The sequence below is a fragment of the Charadrius vociferus genome, unplaced genomic scaffold (genome assembly GCF_000708025.1).
Source record: "Charadrius vociferus isolate BGI_N301 unplaced genomic scaffold, ASM70802v2 scaffold14, whole genome shotgun sequence".
Classification (NCBI taxonomy): domain Eukaryota; kingdom Metazoa; phylum Chordata; class Aves; order Charadriiformes; family Charadriidae; genus Charadrius; species Charadrius vociferus.
In genome coordinates, this window is record NW_009648876.1 from 4,195,765 (window position 1) to 4,200,303 (window position 4,539).

The following is a 4,539-nucleotide window of genomic DNA, read 5'->3' on the forward strand; positions in this document are numbered from 1 at the left end:
GAAGGAGAAATGTAGCTCTTCTTTAAACATTTAAGCAACAGAGCAATTAGTTCTGAATGGGGGTGGGGGGAGGGAAGACTAGAGAGCTTGAAAGGGAGGGGGGGGAGAGGAGATACAACACAACTAGCCCGAAAACAACAGGGGTGGGGATGCATGGGAGGGGGACTTAAAATGTTTGTATTTAAAGGGTGCTTGCAAGGTCTTCGGCACAATATGTGCTGCTCTCCTTAAAGGGGCACCGAGTGCCAATAACCATTAGTCATCCAGTAGGGACTTTTCATTACAGATCTATCTTTAGGGGGAGTTCCCCGAAGTCTCCGAAGCTGCGGATTTCAAAACCGGTCCAGTTCCAGTCATACAGTGCCTGCGTACCTGCTGCAATAGAAGGGAGAGATACTTACCAGAGTTTCGGGAGTGCGCGGATAGCCCAAAGGTCTCTGCAGTGCTCCTTTCCTCTGCGGAATACTATCTTGCATCCGAGGCAGTTCCCAGTCTATATTTGATGTTAACATTTATGCTATCTCAAACACGAGGCTCTCCCATAGACATTTTTTCCGGGGTTTTCAAGCAAATTTCTCGGTGCCACAATGTTATGATGGAAGGATGCTGAAATGACAGGCCTCCTAGACGCTTGTCTTAATCATCGGCTTCTTAATTTAGTTTTAGTGCTGTGGTTTTGTGTGTGTGTGTGCGTGTGTGTGTCTGCGCGTGTGTGCGCGCAAGAGAAGCCTCTGACAACCTGCAGCTTCCTAATGACTGACGAGGCAGGGCTGCTGCAGCAAAGTAACACTTCCCTGGTGTGAAGACCTCTTACTGGGAAGTTTAGTTCACTACTGTTCTCGCAATCCTAATCGTATAACCTGTAACCAAACCCCATGGAAGAAGGATACAGCATGCTAAATAGACTAACTTCTAATCACGGAACGTTAGCACCACTACCAGCTGTTGAGGATTAACTGGGGGTTGGCTAGGGACGGACACCTAAACTTAAATCTACAAATGCGGCTAGAAGGGTGGACCGCTGAATACTTCTTCCTCTCCCTCTTTGCCTCCATCCATCCATCCATCCATCCATCCATCCATCCATCCATCCATCCACCTTCGGTCCCATTCACCCCTCTTCAAAACGTTTGACTACCTCTGTCTCTTTGTTAGCGCAGCGCTCCGTCCCCCTTCGCCATGCCTTAGCAGCAGGGTATCGGTGTCTGCTGAGCAGCCCTTACCTTAATTGCCCAGGTAACCTGGGATAAATAAGGCAGACTTAGAGTCAAGGGGGAATAGAATCATATATGCGGACATCCAGGCGTTTACTGTACCGAATGTGATATTACTGACTGTTAAACCGAAGTGTCCCGACTCGTTTCATGAAGCATGATGCCATCGAAGCGTGGTTATTAAATATCCTTTCTTCATGGCTGAAAAAACCCTCATTCATTTCTTAAGCTGTCAGTACGTTTTAGCAGCTTAACCCCTTGAAAGAGCCCGAGAGTAAAGAGCCGCTCTACCCGTGTGAAGGAGGATTGGAGGCTGGAGCTGGGGGGTGGCGGGGAGTACACTACGTCCATTGAGCTTACAGTGGAGAGGGTCTGTTTTTCCTTTGGCCTTTAATTTAAATAAATAAATAAATAAAAATCGGAGGGAGAAAAGTGTGCGGTTGAAACACTATCCCTACGAGTTATACCTAAGAACTGCACGGAGACCGCTGTTGAACGGCACTTCACCCAGGACGTTTCAGCTCAGCTATTCAGCCCCATCCTGACCCCGGGGCTGGACACTTCTCGGCCCACGGCCACCACTCAGCGCGGCGGGTCCGCAGCGCAGGCGAGCGCGCAGGTGAGGGAGCAGTCAGGCTCTACAGAGAGACGGGTCCCCTCTGCACACCCACCCGTGTTTTGCAGAGTTGGGGCCGTGCCCTTCCGTTCCACGCAGAAGCTTCTTCTCCAGACACCCTACAGAAACTTCTCCGTTAGGAAACGCCGCCACGAGGGACCTTCTCACAAGAACTCTGGTTTAGGCAGAGCTGAGGGGCCAAATCGGCCGCTCAGGCAGTGCCACGGCGCACAAAGCTACGGCTGAAGTGAACGGGAGTCGTGGCCAGGGCAGAGTTCAGGGAAGAGCTGGCGGTAGAGCAAGACTCCCGCATTTCCAAAGTAAGTATCTCCCGTTGTATAAACGGAGAATTTTCTGCGGAGTTAAAAAAAAAACAAAACAAAAAAAACACCAAAAAAACCCCAAACAAACCAACAACAACAAAAAAAACCCAACAGAGGGACTCGAAAGTTAAAGTCCAGCAGAAATAATAATTGACGTGGCTTCTCTTACATATCCTTTTCTGTCCTGTAAACAGCGAATTAATCTTCATGGGCTTAGAAAGATATGTACTACATATTGGACGCAACATTTCCTTTTTTGGTAGAACTGTATATCCACAGCATTAAAAAAAAATAATATAAATCCTAAGTTTGTGCACAGAGCTTTATTCTGCAGCCGTGACAAATGACTGAATGTTAAATCTAGATCATCAAACGTTTTAAAAGCGTGCTTCTTTGGGTGTTAGCCCTTTGCTCAGAAATGCAAAAAGATAAAATGTTTCTTTTCTTCCCTGCTACATTTTCATCCCCGATCACAACGCAAAGTAAACTCAGCTTTGACCTAAGAAACACCTCAACGCATTAAAATTTCAACAGGCGATGTCAGTGTTACATTAAACGAGAACTCCTCCAGTTCGCTGCAGAGCTGGGATTTGAATAAAACGTTCAATGTTAACAAACAATACACACGTTTGGCACTTTGTGTATTAAATGGATCAAAGAGATTTGATAAGGCACAATACACCATTTGTACAGACCTGATTGAGTTAATATAATATCAGCAAATTTTACAGCGAAATGAATCTGTTTCTTTTCTTTGTGTTTAAAACCAGCACAGATTACAAATTTTAATGATCTGAAAATGTTTGGTATACAAAATCATGCTTATTTCAGTATTAGCAAAAACACAAGAAATTTTTCAACACAAACACCCAGCTGTGTCTATTTTAAAAGCAGTTCAATGACAGCTTGCACTTATGAGCATGCAATCAGCTAATTTCGCTTTTTTTTTCTTCTGTGTTAATCAACACTTTCCTTCCTGCATATCAGAGTACAAATAGTATAGTTACTCCACATCAGTAAATGTTTACGTAACCTGTCCTTTCTCAAGAATCCGGTTACACCGAATCATTACATGCTAGACCGAGTAGGAAAACGCACTGGGCCCAGCCACCCTAATGGGATCCTAGTGCACCATAATGACACATATTAGTTAATGATCATCATAATCATAATAATATGCAGGAATCTTACCTTTCCTCTTACCCCTTGCCATGGTAGACTCAAGTCATATCCTCTACATCGCACTCTTCCTCGAGAACTCCCATACATTGACTTCAGTGTTGAGCAATGAAATAATTACAAATTGTCATGATTTTTTTAAACCGCATTTCTAAAAAAAAAAAAAAAAAAAAAAAAGTAAAAAATAAGCACGGTTGATCATTGACTTTTATCTCTTTTTTTGTCAGTAGCAACCTGTTATGAAATTGGATAAATAAATACAATTGTGGTAAGGTCATTCGAGGTTAATCCAATGCACAGAGTTCATGCCATTCCCAATTGCAATTGTTTATTACCGTTCCATTGTAATTGTTCTCGTTATTTACTCTCTCTTTCTCACACTCGCTCTCCCTCCCTCACACACACACACAAACATATAAAACGCACGTCTATACACCACCACGTTTGCTGCGCTGAGCTCTAACCCGAATTTCCCCGGGATAAACGGTTTTAGCTGGGGTTGAGCTGCACGCATTTTTTCTACGGCACAATTTTTCCTACAGCACAAAGGTAAACTTTAGGTAGCTGAACGCGGCGCTATACGTTGCCTTTGCCTATAGCTTCGGTTTGAATGCGATCAGCACGCTCTCTGTCCGCTACATTTCCCCTTCTACCTCCCGAGGAAGAAAGCTGCGCGATTTATTTCGCGTTGTTTCAGGGTTGATTCTTCTTCTTTTTTTTTTTTTTTTTCTTTCCTCTCCCCACCACGCTGACAGTAAGAAACGATGCGATGTGGACGATTAACAACCGATCGCTCGGCCCCGGGGAACGGTGGCCGTAAGCCCGAGGTCTTTAGCCCCGCACGTACCTAAGGGGCGTCGGGCAGACGGCGGCGGTACCGGAGGGTTCCGTCTGCCCCGGCGGCCCCGGGGCCGCTCCCCCCAGGCCGCCTCCCCTCCCCCAGCAACACTAAACCCCGCGGAACCGAAAGCCCCGGGCCGGTAAAAAATCGCCATATGTATTTCATGGCTTATTAATGTTATTATTTATTTTATTTATTATTTTTTTTTTCTTTTACACCTGACACGCGGCCTGCTCTTTTCTGGCTGAAACCACCCGGCAGCGCGAAGGAGGACAGAGAAAGGACCCCGGACGCCCCCCGCGCTGCTCCGGCGGCCCTACGGGGGACGGGGACGGGGACGAGCGAGCGGGGAGCGGCGGGGCAAGG

The 4,539-nt window shown here is 46.1% G+C and overlaps 1 protein-coding gene and 1 long non-coding RNA gene across 2 annotated transcripts in view; one reads left to right on the forward strand and one right to left on the reverse strand.

Moving 5' to 3' along the window:
- The window catches only part of LOC104288167, a 5,731-nt gene extending 4,815 nt beyond the window's left edge, over positions 1-916 (reverse strand). The window contains exon 1 of the long non-coding RNA XR_717906.1: positions 402-916. This is a non-coding gene — a long non-coding RNA (uncharacterized LOC104288167). The remainder of the gene's footprint in view (positions 1-401) is intronic.
- Positions 917-4,096: 3,180 nt separating this feature from the next.
- FOXG1 (forkhead box G1) overlaps positions 4,097-4,539 on the forward strand; it is a 3,125-nt gene continuing 2,682 nt past the window's right edge. Inside the window, exon 1 of the mRNA XM_009887002.1 lies at positions 4,097-4,159. Within this exon, the coding sequence (XP_009885304.1) occupies positions 4,097-4,159 (63 nt within the window). The remainder of the gene's footprint in view (positions 4,160-4,539) is intronic.